Source organism: Falco peregrinus, chromosome 1 (genome assembly GCF_023634155.1).
Source record: "Falco peregrinus isolate bFalPer1 chromosome 1, bFalPer1.pri, whole genome shotgun sequence".
Lineage (NCBI taxonomy): Eukaryota > Metazoa > Chordata > Aves > Falconiformes > Falconidae > Falco > Falco peregrinus.
The window spans coordinates 18,984,137-19,003,955 of record NC_073721.1 but is presented as its reverse complement, the minus strand read 5'-3'; the positions used below and the strand labels follow the sequence as shown (position 1 = coordinate 19,003,955).

Below are 19,819 nucleotides of genomic sequence, written 5' to 3'. Positions count from 1 at the left end.
CTAAAATTGTGCTGAATATATTTTGTTTCTCTCTTGCTATGAAAGCTTGGAGGAAGCCAGGGAGGGTCCTGGAAATGCAAGCACTGCAGTGCTGGTAAACCTGGCAAAGTGGCTACCCTTGCATTTAAGCCTGTAAAACCTGGATATAGCAGCATGTCCATTTCAGAGGTTATTTCAAAACAAATGGAGGGGAGGGGAAATTTCAAGTACCACTCTGCCATGTTTCATTTGATGTCAAATTGGTTGTTTAGTTTTTGCCTGCAAGAGACTCCACCTCCTTTCAACATCCCCTTAAACCCTGTAGAGAATTTATCCCAGCACAGCTCCTGCCTTGCACTTAACAGTTACGCAGGCAAAGAAAACCAAATTACCTCAGTCCCGCTGCAGAAGACTGAGATACCTGATGCCTTGGAAAACCGCTCCCCTGAAAAAGAAGGATTTCCACTTGGATTAAGGTGTTTGCTGGCTTGATGTTCCATTTGTATTTTCTTGTCCCTAAAAATAATCTAAAGGAAGACATTGCCTGTCACTGACCTGGAAAACACCTCTTCCTCCCCTCCTTTTTTTTTTTTCCTTTCTCTTTTTCTTTCTTTTTTAGAGGAAAAAGAAACTCAAGGGAGAGAGTTGTTCTTTAGTTTTTGCTCTTCAAGTGTAGGTTAAAATGCCAGGCAAGGAGGCGGCCCTCAGTATCGCTCATCTCCTCCTGGAACTGCATTGCATCACTTGGAAAACAGGATGAGAGGACATGAAGCATCTCATCCCGATGTCTTTTTAACGGCACTTAGTCATATGCAGGGGGATTCATAACACCAGCATCTACTGCAGGAAAATGAGCAGATGCCAGAAGATTTTATTTTACACTTAGCCGAAGAAAAAACCATGGGCATATTTTCCATTTCAAATGCTAGCAACATTTCACAGGCTGAATCTCTTAAGGACAGTAGCAATTGGACGGCGGTAACCCAGTTTACCCAGCCGGGATGGCGAATTGCTTTGTGGGCTATCACCTATTCCTTCATTGTTATCACATCCATCATTGGCAACATCACCATCATCTGGATTATTCTTGCACACAGGAGAATGAGGACTGCTACCAATTACTTTATCGTTAATTTGGCTCTTTCGGATTTGCTGATGTCTGCTTTCAATACCATCTTCAATTTTATTTACGCTAGTCACAACGTCTGGTATTTTGGTGAAGAATTCTGCAGGTTTCAGAACTGGTTCCCCATCACTGCAGTGTTTGTGAGCATTTACTCCATGACAGCTGTGGCTGCAGAAAGGTAAGAGGTGAATGGAGAAGATAAGGTCTAAAAAATCCACTGTAAGTTAAAAAAGATTGTTGCAATACTTTGTGCAATTGGCCTCCACCTACTGTGTCGGGTGCCTTATCAGCAAAGTGGGAAGAGTGCCAGGCAAATAGACTGCAGGGTTAGATGCTAGTTATGGCATGAAAGGAAGGTTCTTTTGTTCTATCCCTGGTCTGAATCACATTCAAATCTGTAACGAGTGGAAGTGGCTGGTATTTTATTGTTCCCACATTACTGATCATAAAGTTTCCCAGTCATCCTGCAAACTCATTTGTTTTTTTAAACCATGGGAAGGACCCACCATTTGGATAGAGCAGGAGTGGTACGAATATGCTGTGGGATGCGGAAAGTATCAGCATCCACAACCCTGCTTGTGAGTCCAGCAAACCACCAGAAATAATGGGAAATGGATCAGAAAGGGCAGAGTCTGCTCCAATAGTTCACAAGAATTACTTATTCCAAGAGACAGGAAAGTAATTACAGTGATTTTGTTTGACTTCTGAGCTAATTTGATATTTTCATAATACTCTCTTCCATCTTTTACTTGACTTTAAATTTGTGGAGTCTGAATGTGTTTACAGCTCATTGTTGAGTAGCATGACACTGTTTTTCTTTTTACTAGAAAGTGGACAAAAGTCCATGGGAATTTCCTCTCTTAAAGACAGTGGTATGTAAAAAAAGTAGAGGAGGTTAAGCTCCCTTCTAGGCTTTCTGCGCTCCTTCCCTCCATTCTTCCCGTCTTCCCTCTGTTACTTCCACTCTCTGCCTGGTCCTGGGAACATCTGTATCTTTTCCATCCTATGTCCCTGCCACATCCCCATGGTGAACGTCTTTCCTGGGGCAGCCAGACCTACCATCCAGAAATACCTGGCAGTCCCTCTGGAGCCATCTGAAAAGCATTACCCTGTGAGTCATTGGGGTCGCTTCCGTAACTCCTACCCTTGCTTGCAGCACGGTTCACACTGGCACACCCAGCTCCAGGAAGCAATCGATAGACAAACCAAACCAGATAAACTAGCAGGAGAAAGAAGGCTTCGCCCCTTGCATGTGTAACGCCTGCTGAAACCTGCGTGGAGCCGGGACATGGCTCTGTAGCGGGCAGTGGCCCCTGTGGTCTCTGGAAGGATGGCTCATGGACACCGGGATGAGTGATGTGCTTATCAGCCCACAGTTGTCCAGATGAAAGCATGAAGCCATGGCAGCTGTTTTAGACTTGAATACCCTTCTGCTGTTCCTGGCTTTAAATCAAGGGTGGTTGGTAACTGCTATTTTACATGTGGTCTGCAAAAGTATATTATCTGGGGAAAAACAAACAAACAAACAAAAAAATATCCATTTCAGCCTGTCCTCATATCTCCCTACTCTCCTCAGGGACTTTTGGTGAAAGTACCTATACACCCACATCTCTTTAGTTACATGGCATGGATCAGAAAGAAGACTTGGCATCTCGCTGCAAACCATATTTAGCTATTCTTTGCTTCGCCTTAAAATAGATCCTGACACTGTCTCCTGGAAACTCACAGCTTCCATTTATTGTTATGAGAACTTGTGTCCACTTGGGCTCCGTTGTTTAACTTTGATAAAACAATGTCTTTTGAAGTGGTTTATTATAAGGAAGGAGGCTAAGAAGTGGCAGCTATGTAAGTCATCTTTGTCTGCCATAGAAAAGGCTCTGGCAATGTTGCTCGCCATTAGGTTTCGGACCACTCTGTTCCCTGATTTCCCCAGGCACAGCTGTTCCCACTACACACTTTCCACAGCACTATGGGCAGAAATGTGCTCTATCGGCTCAAGTTTCCGAATCCAGTTAGCAAAGTCACCCAGGCCCTCTTCAAAAAGTGTACAAGAGTGTCCAAAATGCGGCTTGTTTTGTCTGCATGGGATGAGGACCAGAGGAAGAGTGCTGGGAGCACCTGTTCCAGCACCCTGGGCTGTCCCTGGGAGCGGAGCATGGACGGAGGGCACAGGCAGCATGAGCAGCAGGGGGACAAAGCCAGCCCTGCCACACAGCAAGAGCAGCCAGAAGATCTCAGCAGATTTGGTAAATCTCCCAGCTTGCAGGAGCTTGCCTAAAAGCGCGGCTTGCCGTGGGGGTGCACGGCTGGCTGAGTGTGAAAGCCCCCCCCAGCAGCCCTGTCACACCTTCGCTTTCCGCAACAGGGGCTGCGGCGGCAGCACACGGGGGGCATCGCTTACAGCCAGAACTCGCCCTTCACCCAGGGCCACAGACGGCCAGTGTGAGTGCATCTGCAGGCAAATACTCTGGAGAATATCCACCCACCGCTTGATTCCTCCCTGACCAGATTCAAGCATTGTATAACACTGCCTACGAGCAGCTAAAGAAAAGCAAGGTGACATGAAAATTTTATAGCTAAATAAGGCTGTGCTGCCGCACGGCTCTTGCCCTGCCTGGCTGGCCAGCCCCCTCTGTCCTGCAGCGGCAGCCGGGCAGAACCCCTTCCCAACGGCCTGGCCAAAGACAGCACGGAGTCTGTCACATGTTTGCCATGAAAACTAAGAGGCAATTGGCATTTTCCGCTCTATTTTGCCTTTTGAACAACCATAGCAAAGAGTACGGAAAGCATGACAAGAAATGCATAATTGATTACGTACTCATTATGATACCATGGGTTTCTACACAGGGAACTTAAAACCAAAGAGTGCTCTGGGCTTGCACGTAATCTAATAGTCAGATGTGCCGTGAGGGCTCTGAGCAGGTGTGGGACAAAAGGGTCAGCCTCTCCCTTCCACTGCAAGCACAAGTGCTCCAGCGTTTACAGGCAGAGGTGGACAGCACAAGAGTTTTCCACAGCTAAAAAATCAGTGGGGAAAAATTCAGGGCAAAGGATACTCAAGACACCACTCTGCTGTTGTCAGAGGAGATTGGCGTGATTAGGGGGAAATAGAGTGTTCAGAGGTTTTTTGGTAGAGGCATAATTCCAAACTAATGCAAACAGTTCACCACCTGAAATTTCAGACCAAGTGTATAATGCATTTGAAAAAAGTAATTAAAGAGGAAAAAAAGAAAAATTCAAAGGGGAATACTTGCAAAGACCATACGCAGAAGGCCTAGATGTCTGCTTCCTCCTCACACCAGAAGCATCCATCCACATATTCTGCCCTAAAACTTGCAATTGCTCTCTTCAGAAAGGATTTAGCACCTTCTAATTATTTACAGCCTGGAACCTATCAAAATGTCGCTATAAATAAAGGCCGCTATACCATCCTGGTGAGTTTTTACACTCGCTGTATTTGTTGTATAGTTTACCATTGCAACTGTAAAAGCATTACCTATTTTTCTCGCAGGTATGTGGCAATAATTCATCCCTTCAAGCCCAGGCTCTCTGCTGGGAGCACCAGAGTCATCATAGGGATGATCTGGCTGGTGGCATTTGGGCTCGCCTTCCCGCAGTGCTTCTATGCTGAGATCATGACAGACAACGGAACAACGAAATGCATCGTCGTCTGGCCCGATGACGTCGGATCCAAACACCAGCTCACGTAAGAGAAACAAGAAAAACTCCTAATTTGTGCAGTAGGAAATTCATTTCACCTCCCCACTGTTGGCTACAGGAAGCACGGGCAGAGGGCAGGGGGAAGCACGGGTCGGGGGGGCCCACCTGAGCTTGGTTTAACCAGCTGTGGGGAAAGCTGGCAGGTGATCACGGCTCCAGGTGAGGAAGGGTGAGGTGCCATCTTCCCCTGCTTTGAAAACTGGTTCTAAGATCTAAAAACCTTAGATACAGGGCTCAGTGAATTGAAGAGAAACCAGCACAAAGTCTCTAAACAAGCAATAAATCCTGGTTCCAAAGATTCTGGATCTTCTCCATCTGTCAGGCAGGAAGAAACTGGGTATCTGTAATGCTGAGAAGCCACATAATTAGCTAAAAATTATGGTGCTCTCTGGGGGGAAAGAATTAAAAAAAAAAAAGAAAAAGAAAAAAAAAGGGAAAAAAAAAAAAGAGGAGCATGTTTCAGACATCTTATGGTTTTATAGACTGACTTATCTGGGCACACATCTGCGCTCCTAAAAGCTTCTAACCCTCACAGCAATTTCCTCCTGCTTTAAAGCAAGATTGTTCAGACAGATGAAACAAGCCATACCCCACATTTACGGGATCTGCTGCGATTAATTATTATTCAAAGCACACGATACACAGAGCAGTTTGAAAAGTTTATCAAGCAAAACATATTTATATGAAGTAGTAACAGAAGAACTGTGGAAAAGGAACAAATCAATTAACAACACGGAAATAATTTTTCAAACTAAAACCAAGTGCTAAACTCCCTGTGTCTGTTCTTCACTGTGAACGCTTCTGCCCAGCTCCGTGCACCAGGAACATTTTTCCCTTCTCAGTCTTCATCTCTGGCAGACAGCTGGATGACTCCTACAGTTAGTTATTACCAAAGTAACTGGGTTTCACACTAATCCGTGCCAAGTTCCAGGAGCCTCATGTAAGTTTGGCCAAGCTGCCAAGCATACTCAGCCACTGGTGGTCAGTTGTCCCCAGAGTCACAGAAGAGCAAAGAGTAAAATTAGGCTTACATCGTGTTGGGTGATGTTCCTCCCAGGGCTCCTTGGTTGGTACCCCATGGCTCATGCTGGGAACACAGCGTGCCAGGCAGGCTCCTGGCAATGGAGAGGAAGGGATAGTAGATAAGCACTTACGTATAAGTCTGATGACTATTTCATTCAGATAAAAAGCATGAGGTTTATTTCTCCCGCATCCACAGTTTAGGAAGGATTGAAACAAGTTTCTCATCATGCTGACAAAACCTCTGTGGGCTGGAAAGGCTGGTCCTGAACTCAGCAAATAACGGGGCAGGTTCTTTCTGGGATACCCAGCTGAAAAGCAGCCGCAGCTCCCAAACACAACACATCATTCACCAGCTCACTCTCCCTGAACAGCCTGATTTGCAAGGTTCAGTAGTGCTCCTAGCAAGGAAGTTGGAAGCAGCGCTCCCCAGAAATCATCTGGAGTAATGGATCACCTGGGACAGATGGTGAATATGGAGAAAATGCATGGAGAAAAAGCCACATGCAGCCATTCATGTGCTAGTCCAAATACCAAGGAAAAGAAATACTAAGACACCCAAAGAAAAATAAAGAAAGGGAGAACCAGGTTCCCCTGTTGACTGTGGGTTCTCCAAATCCTTTATAGCTGAGTAAAACCAGCCTTCAAGATTTCTAGACTTCAGAACAAAGGAAAATCCTTTTCTGCAGGAAAATTGTGTATAATTACGATACAAACAAGTGGGGAAAACCCCCAAACCAACAATACACTACCATGACTACTAGAGCCTGAGAAATACTGGATATGAAGGGACTGAATTTGTAGTTCAACCAAAATAAAGAACCTTAACCACAGAGGATTTTTTTTCCCGGTGACAGGTTAACTTTGCAGCAAAGTAGGAAAACTATAAGACTAGAAGTTTCTTTTTGCCATGTGCTCAGGCTTAGGCTCCTGTCCTCCCCTCCTCTTCCCAGGATGGGAACTGTAAAGGGGCTTTGCTGCGCTCCACACACAGTGTTAGACCTTCAAAAGAGGTACCGCTCTGAGGACAATTGGGGAAGCTGGAAAACAGGCAGGGACAAGCTTGCCACATTTCACAAATACAGTATTTTTCTATTTGCAGCCACCCCAAGGAGCCAACACCACTGAGCGCCCCGACACCCATTTAGACGGCGCCCTGCAGAGCAGTCGGTCACTGCAGAGCATTGTCATACTGAGAAAGACCATTTGCACCCAGCCTTTCGTGGTTGCCAGCAGCGTGTGCCAGAGCCCTCCTGCCTTAATCCTCAGTTTTACACTGTTTATGTTAATTTGACAGCTGCTGTAACCGAGTGAGCAGGTTGTTCCCTCCCCATAAATGGTGGTTGCTTAAAATAATCATACTCCAGCACGAGGGAACCAGCAGAAGCTTGTGGGGTAACACGGAAAGTTAGGAAGGGGCAAGCTAAAATACAGCTTTCGGCTGGAGCAGTAACTGAGTAGCCTCTTGGCGATACGTTACTGTGTGTGCACAAATAAAACCAGCCAGCAACGCAAATGTAGCAATGACTGCCGTTCGCTTTCTCTGTGCTATAAACAGGCAGTATTCCTTCCTTGCAATCTGCGGAGTCTTCCCTGCCAACTTTGTGCACCCTATTAGCAGCCAACTACATTTTGCAGTCCCTGATCCAGGTTTCTTCACCGTAGCCCGATCAGGCTGTTGACACTATTGCATTTGTCAAGTTACTCTGTCGTTTTTGGAATATTCGTTTTCCATATCTGTGATTTAAAGGTTTATATTTTTACAGCCACAAGTCTCAGATGCTTCTCTCTCCTGACTGCAGTGGGATAGCGCAGGTAGCTGCTGACTGTAACCCTCTGGTAAAAGACAAGTGGTATTTGTCTTGAAAAAGCAGTGAAACCAATCCAAGGACTAATCATCACAACACAAGAGAGAGGAGCTTTTGTTGTTTACAGAAGTCCCTGTAACAATGTTGTAGGCAAAATTTCTGCTTCTTTACGCTCTGAGGTTGAAGTTAATGGGAGCCAGACACACATATCCGAAAGACAGTTTCTGAAAGAGCCCTTCAAGAGACATACTGACTACAAAAACACGCTTCTTGTTCTTTTTCAGGTATCACATTGCAGTGATCGTGTTGATTTACTTACTGCCTTTGATGGTGATGTTTGTTGCATACAGCATTATAGGAATTACTCTGTGGAGCAGTGCGGTTCCAGGCAACCACCTTAATAGTGTCCGCTACGAACACCAACTTAATGCCAAAAAAAAGGTCAGAAGTGAAACTTAAAAATAATTACCCTCAGCATACCAGCCAGGCTGGCTCCAATTCCAAAACGGAGCTTGCACTTAATACAAAATCTTGTGGGATTGGCCATGAAAAGTTGACAAAATACATCGGGCCAGGGCATCACTTAGCAAGTATGAAAAAAACCATGGTGATCTACATGCACCAGCCAGCCTCCAGGGAAGAAAGGCTCACATTGGCAGGCAGCAGACCAGTTCCCAGTAGTCCTTAAGAGAATAAAGCCCAGCTTCCAGTGAACCTGCGCATCGCAGGATAAACCAGGGAAAACCTCTGGACAGGGGGGAGAGGTTTCGGTGAAACAGCAGCTCTTGCATTTCCCTACCACATCTCTCCAATGTAGCTGCCAGCAGTTCCCCTGCAGAAAGTGCGCTTTGTGCACCAGGAAACACTCGCTTTAACTCTCTCTCTGCTCCCAGTTTCCATCATCAGGACTGGTTTCTTTGCCATAGCAGCCCAGGTCTACATATCATACAAGGTGCCTCTGGAGGGCAAACCAGACCCAAAATAAAAGCAGCACCTCCCATTCCCCCAGCAAGCTCAGGTGATCACCCAGAGACACAGGAATAACACACTGGTTTTGTTTTCCTAGTTCGTGAAGACCATGGTGGTAGTTGTGATTATTTTTGCTGTCTGCTGGCTGCCCTACCACATATACTTCATCCTCGGGAGCTTCAAGGAAGACATCTACCAGCAGAAGTACATTCAGCAGGTTTATCTCGCAGTCTTTCTTCTTGCCATGAGTTCAACAATGTACAACCCCATCATATACTGCTGCCTTAACCAAAGGTGAGTAGCGTGCACATGTGTGCACAGAGGAAACGCGAATCTCAGTCTGGGAAAGCATAAATCTCTGGAGGTGAGAACAACTGTGATTTTCAACCACAGTCCACAGGCTGTAGTAGACAATTTATACTCTGCTAATAATGTAAGACAAGCCACACTCTGTGAGTGAGATTTTAACTCAACCCTTTCAACCCTTAAGATTTTCTGCCTCGGAATAAAGTGCAGGCAGCAGGTTTATGACAAGCACAGCCACATGTGCGCCCGTTTCCACACGCAAACTACCTTATTTCCAAGGAAGGAGGGAGGAAACTGTAATCCCTGCAACACATCTGCTGACCTAATGCTGGTCTGGCTTGGCCACCCGCTCCTCCCGGGCCACCACCCCCCACGCAGGCACTGGGCTCACCTCCCTGGGGAGCAGAAACAACCACGGGCGGCCTGCCCAAAGTCCCGTCAGGGCGCGCAGCTGGGAGAGCACAGCCCTGCCATGCCAAGAGATGTCCCTCTTGCTCCGCACTGCGAACAGGCTCTGGGGAGCTGCTCTAGCTGCCCTGCGGATCTCCGTGCCAAATCCTGCCTGCGCATCCCACTGGCAGACCTCTCCCTGACCCGCACCTCTCTTCAGCCTGCCTGGGTGCGCAGTGAGCTTTAAGGGTAATAAAAGGTTACGGGCACACCGCCGGTGCGGCTTCACTGGGCTCCACCAGCCAAACCTAACTCCGGGCACGGCCATCTAGGAGGCTCGCAACTCCAGAACGTTTCAAACAGCATCCTGCTTGTAAGCTCGCAAAAAGAGGCAGTTTTGCAGCCTATTCTGCCAGTCTGCATTTAATGTGAAACACCCAAACACGTCAGCCTCCTCTCTCAGAAAGCAGGCGTCTTCCTCATTTAATTTTTCGTGTTTTCTAAAAAAGCTTCCAGTGGGTAAACACACGTATTTCCCTCAGATGCTCTGCTTCTCACAAATGCTGTTACCAGCACAGTCAGCACCATCTACTGAGCACGTCAAACATCCTGCCATTTCACTGATCTTATACATTTATTTAAAATACAAGGAAGTCTGATCATAAACTCCTATTGCACCGCCCTCCATGGTTTTATACATTTAGCTCGTCACCTCACTCACTCCTTGGATTTCAACATAAACGTTTTATTTCCATGATCGTTCAGAGGTATAACCAAGTCGCACACTTGTTCTTTCTCTGTGCAATTAATTTTAATCATTTCTTTTCTTACAGGTTTCGTTCTGGCTTCAAATTGGCCTTCCGGTGGTGTCCGTGCATAAAAGCAACCGAAAAAGACAAACGTAAATTTATGTCCCCATCTCCTTACCAGACAACCCGCAGGAAGTCAAGAGCAACAAGCTTCAACACAGAAACTCAATTGAATGAGAAAGAGAAGACATCATTTACTCTCACCCAGCTAACGCTCTGATTTTCTCCTCCCGGTTCTGGCTCTACCCTAATACACCATTTCAAGGCAGCAGATTTGTAGAAGCCTGAGGCATGTCTTGTTTTCTAGAGCAACTTTTTCCCACGGGACTTTTTCAGATGCCATCAGCATTGAAAGCAGTCTGCTGATAATACTTACATTCATTTAGGTCCAAATATCACCCAGCTATGGATGCAAGTTCAGCCCTCCCTTACACCAACAACTGCAACACAGAACAGAGAGGTTTTGCCCATGAGGTCAAAAAACCAGTGCAGCAGACCTGAGGCAGTGCTGGTCAGTAGAATACCAGTTACTCTTTTCTAGGTGGCGATCTGCTCTCTGTTCCACCAAGACACTTAAATCTGGAAAGGAGATTATGGAGCAGAAAGGCTGGGGTGCACACCTGGCCCAGTTTGGATGGACCCTTGGGGCTGCGTGGGCAGCTAAGTCCCATGGCTCAGCAGCCCCAAGGTGAACAAGACTGTGGAGCCAAGTTTGTTTACAACAAAGGCAAATAGTAACACATCCAGACTGAAAAGCCTGCCCTGAAAATTTTCTGAATTCCAGGATTCTCATGCCTGCAATTTCACCAGCACCAGCTCTCATCAGTTACAAGTGAGAAACAGTTCCTCAAGATGTTGTCATTTCATGGATTTCTATAACCTTGTACCAAAATATGATGTCATTTTCCTATTAAACTGTGCTCAAGCGATTCCTTCAACTTCACATGGTTAATTGTGGTGCCAGATTTGGAGAGTGAGGCTCTCTGAAGTGTCAGTAGCCAGGTGTGGGATGGTCACTGGCTTGACTAGCGCTCATGGATCCAATCTGAATCCACCTCCTCTAACTCCTCTTAGTACTAACTGCAGTCTGACCCATTGCTGTCTTTTCCCAGATAGTCCCTTCATCTTCCCTTTCCAGCTTACCCCGTATTTACCATCACTGTTCTTCTCAGAGATGAAAATAAAGGCTGAAATATGTCATCTTCAAAGCCCAAGGCATTATGTGCAGGCATGCAAAACAGGAAAAGCTGAAATATAAACATTCTGTGAAAGTAATATAGTATTTAACACTGCTGTGCTAAGTAGCACCTCACCATCACCTTCATCTTTCGTGACAGCTTTGTATATATCAAAGAGCCATACCTTAGCATAAAGCTTCTACAATGTCAACAAGATCGAATTATTACAAATATTCCCCTTCCCTCTGTGAAAGCAAAACTACAAAGTGTTGCCAGGCTTAAATTCTGCAGTAAATTCAGAGGAGAGATTTGTGGCTTGAACCGAAAGAGTGCTCAGGGATATGATTTTCCCCAGTCTGTTTTAATACAGGAACCAGCAGCTATTTCTTCTTTCTCCACTTAAACTTTGTCACCTCCCTGGCTGCTGTGGAGAATGGTTACTTTACACAGAGGCCCAACAACTTTGTCTTGTTAATGGGACAACAGAGCGCAGGGCTGTATGCCCTTCTTTAAAAGTTTATTATTTTAAATCATTCTGGCAGGTAGTTTCTACTCTAGATGTTACCTGTCCAGCCTGCTCTTCCTGGGGCTGTGCGGCTGGGGTGCCTGCAGGGCAGAGGGAGAGCCGTAAGGGGCATTTACAGACAGCCACCACCAAGGCTTTTTTCTGAAGGGTTCCAAAACAATTTGGGAGGGATGCCCTGCAAGGCACACACCTCTGGGATCAGACTAGAAGGTGCAAAGACTTGCTCCAAGGAACTGAAGGACACCTATGCACAGAGTTCACTATTTCATATATATAAAAGCTGTACCTCTCCCGTGCCCAGCCAATGTGATTGTAAGGCCTTTAGACCCTTTAAATCCCGCAGCTTTCCAATGCAGATCTTTTTAGACCGAAGAGCCTGTCTTGAGCATCCCATCTTCCCATCACACTGTAACAGCCAGGCAGAGCCTATTTCAAATACCCTGAGTGTCACACGTGTGCTGGCAGCGTCTCCCCTGGGCGGTCCCTGACAGGCACCAACATTTTCTGACAGCTCAAGGCATCTCTCTCTCTCTTGCTCGGGTACAGAAAGCAGCGGATGATTTCTTCAGTTTGCAAGTGAAACTCCCCATGCCCTGAAGGACTCACACTGCAGATCTTGAGAAGTTTGTCCGCTAGAAACAGCGACAGTTCAGAAAGCAGAGATGCTCTAAGCCCTTGTGAGATACTGGAAGAAAGGGCACGCCAAGGCAGGCTACATTATGTCCTGTGATACACAAGGTAAAAGGAACACCGTGCTCCATAGTAAATACATGCAATTCTTCATATAAATATACACATGATTAAATACCACACAGCAGTAAAACACCTCTAGGTCAGCAATAAATCCCTTCTCTGCAGTTACTTGTGCTCTAAGCAGCAACAGAATCAGTAAAGAAAAACATTTGAAGAATCTCATTTTTATGGCAAAGGAACGAACAAAAAGCACAGAACGGGGTTCAGAAGTTCAGAAACACTTTATTTTGCCTTCTGCTATTTTCTTAAGAAAACAAAACAAAACAAAGTCTGCTTGTTTTAAAACCCATTCAAAAGGCTTCTGAGAGAACCCCCAGAGGAGCAAGGAGCAGATGACATTACAACAGTGGTATGCAAATGGTCTTTTCCCCAGGAAATATAAGATTTTTGTGTTCATATTGCAGTAATTACAGCTTAACAATTAAGAGGACTATGATTTTATTCACCAAGCCTAAAAGCTTTAAGTAAGACATTCAGTCATTGCTTGGATAACATTGGAGACATTTCTTCGGACAGTTATAGCTTGTGATTCACTTGGAACAGTTTCCTAGGGGTAAGAAGTAATCTGAAAATGGAAATCCCACCAGGTCTCCCGTCAGAAAAGAACTGCTGTGTCTTATCGAGTACATCACCTATGGTCCACAGTAGGAAAAGTTGCACTGTTAGAAACACAAACTCACTCCCTATTTGTTAAGAGCTGGATCCAATAAACAAAACGACCTATGCCAGCACCTCCAAAATTCACAGTCACCCTGAGACCAAGTTTAACTTCCACTTCTCATTCATCCTCTATCCTGCACTGAGCCTAGCCCTCAGATGCTGAAGAGCTCCAAACCCAGGTCCCCAGGCACAGCTCACACCACCCCTACAGCACTGCCGATGGGCAGGCATAAGAATTGCAAATCTTCAAGCAATTAAAATGCAATGTGTCCCCTGTGCCCAAAAAGTTTCTCACCTTCTTCTACTTGGGGTCATAGCTGCACATCAAGGATGTCAGAGACTATTCAAGCTGTAACGTAACATGGGTTATTGGAGAACTACAACTTTAATGCAAGCAAAAGGGGCTTTCGTATACAACTCCAACACAGGACTTGCAAACCAGTGGGGTGTGAGCACCTGATACTGTGATTCTGCAAACGTTAACCCTGTGCACACAGGGAGCTTACAGGCTCTGACATGCATCAGACTTCTGTGGGGAGACAGCGACTGTAACGTATCCATCACTGTGTATCTGGCAAAGCCTAATAGAATCACATCGGCTGTGGTGCAGTGGGCTGAGGTACTCCTGCACTGCAGATACCCCTGCATTAGGCAGGGCATGAGATGCACCCAAACAAGCTACAGGCCCCCTAAGATTTGGGCGTTGTCAGCTCTGTGCCTCTGCTGAACTACGAGGCATGGGGACCTGGGTGAAATCCACCCTGTTTGAATCTGACCCCGAATGCCCGGGAATAAAAACACACACACAAAACGCAGGCACCACTGGGATTAGGTTGCAGCTCTCCCTACACAATAGCTCTTCCCAAAGCACTAAGCCACCAGTCAACAGAACCTCTTCCAGAAAGAACCACTAAACACCAGTTAACGCACATCAAAAAAGTTTAATATTTTCACAAGTATCACGTAACACTAGTATCGGAGCTACTAGTGTGCAAAGTAAAAAGACTCTCTACCTTTGCAAAACCAGTCAGGCATGCAATTTTTCAGGTAGACACACACTTAAAGCTGTAATGACTGTTTGTGACTCACGTTACTTTACAACATTCACTCACAGTGCACCATAATGCATATTGAAATGTTATTGATAGGTAGGGCAATCCAAATCTTAGGGAGTGGAACGAAGACAAAGAGGAATAGCCTGCAAATTTCCATCTACTTTCTGCAGGAAAAGGCAGCAGGGAAAATCATGCAGACATCTCAAACTCATTTTTGGTAGAAGAGCGGGAATTAAGGACTATTGTGTGGTCTCCCTCTTTGCAGAAAGTAGCACGACTTGCAAATGTCATTCAACATTTGCTTTCCTAACTGCTTCTCAATTTAAGTAATGCAACTGGTATGCAAATATAATAATGGCATCGACTCGACAGAGGACAGGATACACCAAGTGTATATGATCTTCATTGTTGCTTTAGTCCTTGGAATAAGCTGAGTCCGATTTTGGCTTTGTGGTTTGTTTAGTTTATGCACCCGGGTCCTCAAAGGCAAGATGAAAACCAAACCCTCCTATACCTTTCTGTTCACTAACTGTAGCTGAGTGTTTGTGTTTTGAGTGGCTGCTTAACAGTATTAAAGGTTAAAGCTTTGTGTGGAAGCAAATACCCATTTAAGGCAAGAGACAGAAGTATACACACCCGAGTGACGCTGCCTAGCTGCGGATTCAGTAGAAGGGCAGCTGCAGCGCCCTGATCTACACTAACAAGATAGAAAATACTTTTTATAAGAACTCTTAAACAGAAGAATACAGCACAGCCCGTGTAGGGACCATAGATCTACTGATTTCCCAGGACTGGAGATTTGGATTACCCCAATCACCAATGACTTTGTTTTATTTTTTAGGGATTTCTTGCCAAAACGTGACAGATTTCGCCCAGTAACACAACACTATTCACAGAAGCGATGGGAAATACCAGTGGAACCAGATCTGTGGGACAAGGGCGTTTTACTATGACAAAACAAGCGTCAAAGAAGCAAGTCAGTCGCATTGTCAAGTCCCACTATAGAGTTACGTGCGTGCACAGTGCTGACACACCATAATGTTTTCACAACCTCTTTAGACGGAACAACAGCAGGTAGATATGCAGGAGGGAACTGTTGCTTCCCCTTCACTAAAAGCATCAACACCCAGGTCTGGTGGTCAGTGTGCTGGCGGTGTGCTTAACAGGGATGCTGCAAAGAACATATTTGGTACGATGCAACGGTAGCTCTCAACGCACATCACTTGGGGGCAATTTCATGTCAGACAACAACCAATTTTTGACAGCTGCAGAAATTATAGACTGATTTTTCCATGACCTACAGATGGGGAAGGTACCAACATGGTGAATAAGAAACATGCAGATTGGGGTCCAGAAAACAGGAGATATTATTAACAGCACACATTCTATCTTGTATCCTATTTTTTATGTCATTAGTTGTATTTTTTTTTTTCCCCGATAAAGCAGTGAGTTCTGGGTTTTTACCAGTTCTGACTATGCAGTCGCTGCTTTATGAGAAAGTGCTCACAAGACAGAATCGGGGCCAGGACTGTGGAGTTCAGTTCTGCTCGGCATCGCGAAGCCTGCATCCCACAGCTGTGATGAGCGCTGCCCCTTTCCCGCTGCCGTCCTCTGACAGCAGGAAGGTCACGTCGCAGTTGGGTGCCAGATCTTTGACTGTTTGGTGCATGATCCTTGAAAAGCTGCAAAAGGGAACAATGGCAGTGGGTGAGGGAGGTCCCGCAGCACCTGCAGAGTGCAGCACTGCCATGGGCCTTTGCGGTGCTCCCTGTTTCACCGGGGTAATAACTAAAATGCTGGAAACCTGGATGGATTTGAAGGCCGGGAGCAGTGGGAGTTAAAGGCAAAAAGCACTTGCAGCCCACCTCTGCCTCTCTGCTGCCGAGGAGGTAACCCAGATTGCTGGTACCACAGCAAAGGGGAAAGAAGAGGCCACGTACAGTGTCTCCTTCCCACCCATCTCCCCCCATGCACACCAGAAATGGGCACTAGTCATCTCCTCCTGCTGCTGCCAGTTCTTTTAGACTCCTGCCCTTGCCTGCCATGGCTTCGCAGCAGCTGATCTTCTCTGCACACAGAACAGAAACATCCTCTAAAGAGGCACCAGGCACTTCAGCACTGCCCTGTCATTGCATAGTCGAGAGATCCTTCCCTTGCTGTGCAGCCTCCAACTTGTTTGGCAAGCTGCTTTCCCTTCAGTCTGTCACTGCCCCAAGAATCCTTCACAAGTCCTTCCTGATCCTCTCGTTGCCGCCCTTTAGAAAGCCCTGACCACCCCTGATTAAGACTTCTTTTCCCTGGCTCTTATCCTAGCAAGATTGGTGATTGGTGTATCAAGAGAAAGGATGTACAAGGAAGGCGTTACAGATCGCAGGCAAACAAATGCTGAGAAGGTGAATACTCACTGTGGATGTAGTTTGTACAGAGTCCCATCCACACCAACCGTTATCTCCAGGTGCTCTAATCCTCTGTTCTCCCTAATTTTATCTACAACTGCAGCCATTCCGGCACCGCACAACTGAGCTGCTCGCCTTGACACCGCTCCGCACACAGTCTTGACAATGATACTGTCATCACAGGTGCTGTTGAGGCCCAGCTGCTGGAGGATGGCTCGCACCTGCAGCAAGGCTAACCTGTCACTGCAGAAGCAGAAGAGCATGGCATTCAATTAAAGGTTTCTCTCAGTCACGCCACTGCCACAAACCCCACTGCGCTGACGGCTGCCCTATGCACCCACACCAGGCAGCAGCCTTTCCTGCCAGCACAAGAGACCTTGGGGAATGCAAATTCGTTCACTCCAGCACCATGCCACAGTGCAGGAGAGGGGGCACAGGCAGCAAGGGAGGCTCTGAGCCCAGCTTTGCATTGCCTCCCCTTTTCTTACCAAAGGGCATGTGAGGAAAGTATTTTTAATCACCAGCTTGAGGGTTTCACCCCCATAAAGACTCAACAGGCATTGAGATTGCTTTGAAATACAGAGTCTGAGCAATAAAGACAGAAAAACATCCACTAAATAATGCTCATTCAGCTAGTGTTCATTCAGTTCAACAATTACAGCTAGACACACAAGGGGGACAGGAAAATGGCTTGATTTCCAAGCAGGCAAATACAATGATACAGCAGGGGAATCCTTGCTGGCCTTTTCCATGACTTAGCAGTGAGCATTGCTAGAAATTTAGATGATGCTGCAAAGAGTCCTTCTGCACATGCACAGGCTCTTACTGAAACCCAAATTATCTCTGAAGAACCAAGGGATGTTCTCCAGCTGTCCCTCCCCTCTGGCAGTGTCACCCGATGAGTGTTACCACATGATTTCACCCTAAACAGCCTCTCATGCGGTGCTCTTACCTCTCAATCTGAGAAAGGAACTTGGTTTCAAAGATATGTCTGGTCTTCAGTGTCTCTGAAATCTGGCCTCTGAACAGGAACCCCCGCTTGGTGAAGTCGATCAAAATATTGCGGACTATTTCCCCCAGGTACATCCCGCTGATCATTTTCTCATACCTGCAGCGGAAGACAGCAGCACAGCTCAGAGGGACACTGCTCATGTTTGCAAAGGCAGCATCACAGGTACATTATCAGCCAGGTGTCCAGCCTGTGCACACCGGGGACCTGAAATATGGAACCCCATTTTCACAGAATGGCCATTTACTAGAAAAACCGGGCAAGAAAAAGCATAAAAAACTCAGTGGGAAGGCTTGTGAGCCCATCTACAAACACTTCCATCTATTCCTCACTACCATGTTCCCGCAGACAGGCTGTTATTAATGACAGCTGGTATTTCTCCCAGATGGAAGAAATGAAAACCTGTCTCCCCAGAGCAGAACAGTGCCCAGATGAAAGCCAAATTTGCTGTGCATCCCGCAGTGACAGCCCTGAGTGGACCCCAGAGAAAACTTGTCTTCACTGCACAACATCTGGGAGCCCTCTTGAAGCATGGCTGAGACCTTCAACAGAAAAGCTCAGTGGCTCCATGCAGCAAAATTACAGGAAACCCACAAAGTACGGCCACTGTGAGCACAGCATTTTTAAGGGAGTCCTGTGCTGCAAAAAACCCTGTGAAAGATAAAATACGTGAAAAGGTATGTCCAGCACATTTGCAGGATCTGTAAAATTACTGACCTAAAACCTAAAAAAAAACTAGCAAGCTGGGGGTCCAAGGTTGGTTTATGCTTTTCAGTTAATTCCAGCAGCTGGTTTCCAGCAGGGAACCAGTCATCCAAAAAACACATGGACAAACCAAGCTGTCTTGAACCCTTCTTGACCCCGCTCTGCTGCACACAGGACCCAGGTTTCCCACTTGCAGGCCTGCCCCCAGGCTAGAGAGAGGGAATCTCTTCCACCTGCAGACCTCCTCCTGGCACATGACAAGGAGTGGTCCACAAGTGATGCTTGGCACAGAGCAACCATGTGCTGAGGAGGGCAGGAGTCTGCTTTGCACTCCTTCACTTCCAGCATCATTCTGGTCTGAAGGGATCATTTTGGCGTCTGCGAGCTGTGCCCTTACCAATGAGAACTGAACACTTTTCCATTCCATGAAAAGTGCATTCAGCGATGCATCCTTTATTTCACCTCCTGAAGCTCTAAAACAGAGTTTCCGCCCTGGATTGAGCAGAGCGCAGCATGCCATCCTGCTGGAAGCAGGCCACACAGTCCATTTAATACTATGAGCTCTCTCAGGCTTGTACCCAGCAAGTGTCCCCCCTCTTGAGTGCCTAACTCTCTCTCTGGAGTAAATCATTCCCACTGGCAGTCTCCGCTACTGCCTCTGGCTGCGTACTCCATGCCAACTCTGCTGCTGCGTCAGGCTCGCTCAGCATCTGCCTCTCCGTATCCATTTGAGCTGTAACTTCTAAAGAGCTTCCCAAGGGACCTGCCAACTTGTCTGCATCCCCCAGGTTTTCAGGCAGATTTACTGTAGTCACAAAATCTTTTTAAAAGCTCCTGGCATCAAAGCATAGCTGCAGAGAAATTATGAAAAATTGTAGCCTGGGCACGCAAGCAGTTTCAGCCCAGTTTTATCGGTACTGGGTACACCTCCTTGTCCGCCCTTTCTTGAAGGGGTCGGGGAAGCCCTTGCCCAGACAAGTGCTGGACCCTCAAAAGGGGACCAACCTCCAAGGCCAAGAAAGGGAGGTCCTCTAACATGACATATTTCATCCAGAAAATTGCCTGAAGTAAGAACTGGCTGCAACTGCTAGAAAGCTCCTGACCACTCTCCAGTGAGCAGCTCCAAGCTCCAGCCATGCCATGCCAGCTGGTCTAGGCTGATGATTTCTAGAGACAGAGCCCTCTACGCAGACAGTACAGCTAAAAGAAATTAAATTGAGACCAAGGGCAAAAGAATGACAATCCATCTTAATCCCCTTCAGTACAACACAGGATGAGAAAAAGGATGTCTCGGTAATTTTCAAGACTCTCAAGTTCTCACCAAAAAGCCTGCTGCAGTCCCACGGCAGCAAATAAGCTGCAAAATAGCAGCAACCAGGAAAAGCACAGGAGAGGGAGATCCCACAGGAT

The 19,819-nt window shown here is 46.4% G+C and overlaps 2 protein-coding genes across 3 annotated transcripts in view; one reads left to right on the top strand and one right to left on the bottom strand.

The window, feature by feature from the left end:
- Nucleotides 1-864: 864 nt before the first annotated feature.
- TACR2 (tachykinin receptor 2) lies at nucleotides 865-10,648 on the top strand. The gene is made up of 5 exons (XM_005235187.3): nucleotides 865-1,283; nucleotides 4,617-4,811; nucleotides 7,938-8,094; nucleotides 8,720-8,916; nucleotides 10,152-10,648. Exons 1-5 carry the CDS (start codon nucleotides 880-882, stop codon nucleotides 10,345-10,347), a joined length of 1,149 nt encoding a protein of 382 aa, XP_005235244.1. The 5' UTR covers nucleotides 865-879; the 3' UTR covers nucleotides 10,348-10,648.
- A 2,138-nt stretch (nucleotides 10,649-12,786) lies between these two features.
- HK1 (hexokinase 1) overlaps nucleotides 12,787-19,819 on the bottom strand; it is a 46,911-nt gene continuing 39,878 nt past the window's right edge. For both annotated transcript variants that reach the window (XM_055802475.1, XM_013297363.3), the window contains exons 16-18: nucleotides 17,648-17,803; nucleotides 16,705-16,938; nucleotides 12,787-15,981 (exon numbers count right to left, since the gene is read on the bottom strand). In XM_055802475.1, the coding sequence (XP_055658450.1) occupies nucleotides 15,837-15,981; nucleotides 16,705-16,938; nucleotides 17,648-17,803 (535 nt within the window). In that variant the 3' untranslated portion in view covers nucleotides 12,787-15,836. The remainder of the gene's footprint in view (nucleotides 15,982-16,704; nucleotides 16,939-17,647; nucleotides 17,804-19,819) is intronic.